Genomic DNA, 2036 nt, shown 5'->3' with positions numbered 1-2036 from the left:
TTTTACATTAATAAATCGTTTGAGATTTAAAATTATGCAGATGTCCTAAATACAATTTAATTACACGATTGTCCTATTTACATATCTATATAAATCGAATTAATTTGATTTAATTTATGCTACTTACATGTAAATCAAATCAACTTGATAATTATATTTTAAAGTTAATATAGAATAAGTAAACATTAACTTAGAAGTAGAAAATGTCATGATCTGTATCAATAATAAATCGAATAAAGCATTTTATTTACTATATATGTGTTGTTCAATAGTATATCGAATCGAGTTGATTTGATTTACATTGAAAAAGCATTAATCGAAATTAATTAATTCGATTTACATAGAATTACTTTAGAATATGTATATAAGCTAATTTATTTTAAGATATTTATGTAATATTAATTTCTATTTAATATGTTTGTGTGATTTACTCTTATTTTATGTGTAGTAGAACTCCAAAAACAACCAGTAGTAAGGTAATTTTTTTAAAAAAAAGTGGACCTTACAGATGAATGAATAGTACCATGCAAAAGACAAATATTAGACAGTGGTGATGATATTCAGATTAGCGATTAGAAGAGGATTGTACAATAACAGTCATTTTTCTTTTGAAATCAAGAAAGGGCTCTCCATGTGCCTTGCAAAACACTGTTACCTTCCTTGGAGATTGTATCATTTTTGCTTTCTTTTATGTTTTGGGGCTGGGCTTCCTAAAAGAGGCAATGCAATACGAGCACAGGGCCAAGCAGAAACAACAAATTTTGGTGGGCATCTGGGCTGGGCACTACAGGCTTAACTTAACTGGGCCGCTCCTGGTATTGCATTTCCTCTTGTGATGATTTATATAGTCATTGCAGCAGCGATGAAAGTGAATAAGTATATAATTAAAAATCTGAGTCTAGAATCACTGCAAGTTGGCACAGATGGATGAGGGTCTGTGTCTCTTAACCATCTTTTTGGGTTCGATACTCACCACCTTGCCTCTGCAATACCCAAAGAATTAGTCATTGAACTTCCAGCCTACTCAAAATTTTGAGAAAAAACAAAACAATACTAATTTGCACAAAAAAATTCTGAGTCTAGAAAGCAATGCGAGTCAAATGCTAAGGGGCAGAAAAAACAAAATGGAAACGTGCTTCACGCAATCACATAACATCCAACGTATAAATTAAATTAAAAAGCCACAAAGCAGAAGCGACACGCTAGAAATTGATATTATAATCAGTTATAATAACAAGGAAGGTCAAGCAAACTCAAAAAATATTTACCAGACATACAAAGCAGATCAAAGCATCAACATCCTTAGCCTTTTACCTTTATTTATTTTATTCTGTTCCTCTAACGTGCATCTCTTATCTAATTTCTAAAGTAAAGAATCTAGTATCTTGCACTGTATAGTCATGACGCAAAGTATATTACATATCTTCTTATTACAAGCTTAAAACCACACGCATACAATCATAAAGAAAGAAAGAGACAGTCAACAATAATGGAGGATGGGATAGAGCACCGTACGGTGAATGTGAATGGCATAAACATGCACATAGCTGAGAAGGGTGAAGGGCCTCTCATCCTATTCATCCATGGCTTCCCAGACCTATGGTACTCGTGGCGCCACCAGATAGCCTTCTTTGCATCCCGAGGGTACCGCTGCGTGGCCCCCGACCTCCGCGGCTTCGGTGACAGCGATGCACCCAGCAGCCCGAGCGCCTACACGAGCCTCCACATCGTGGGAGACCTCATCGGGCTGCTGGATGCAGTAGCCGGAGAGGAGGAGAAGGTGTTTGTGGTTGGACATGACTGGGGAGCCTTGACTGCTTGGAGCCTCTGCATGTATCGGCCTGAGAGAGTGAAGGCTCTTGTTAACTTGAGCGTTGCCTTCACTCCCAGACACCCCATGCGAAAGCCCCTTCAAACCTTGAGAGCTGTTTATGGCAACGACTACTACATCTGCAGGTTTCAGGTACTTGTTCAATTCATTGTATTCCTTGGATCTGATTATTGATTCATTGAAAGTTGATGTGGTTTGATGGTGA

At 37.1% G+C, this 2036-nt stretch overlaps 1 protein-coding gene across 1 annotated transcript in view; it reads left to right on the top strand.

Moving 5' to 3' along the window:
- The window catches only part of LOC107638751 (epoxide hydrolase A), a gene marked incomplete in the record, with an annotated part of 1847 nt that continues 1105 nt past the window's right edge, over positions 1295–2036 (top strand). The window contains 1 exon segment of the mRNA XM_016342127.2: positions 1295–1964. Coding sequence (XP_016197613.1) covers positions 1490–1964 — 475 coding nt within the window.

The sequence above is a fragment of the Arachis ipaensis genome, chromosome B01, assembly GCF_000816755.2.
Source record: "Arachis ipaensis cultivar K30076 chromosome B01, Araip1.1, whole genome shotgun sequence".
NCBI classification, from domain to species: Eukaryota; Viridiplantae; Streptophyta; class Magnoliopsida; order Fabales; family Fabaceae; genus Arachis; species Arachis ipaensis.
The sequence above is the reverse complement of the archived record's forward strand: the minus strand, read 5'-3'. Positions and strand labels throughout refer to the sequence as shown.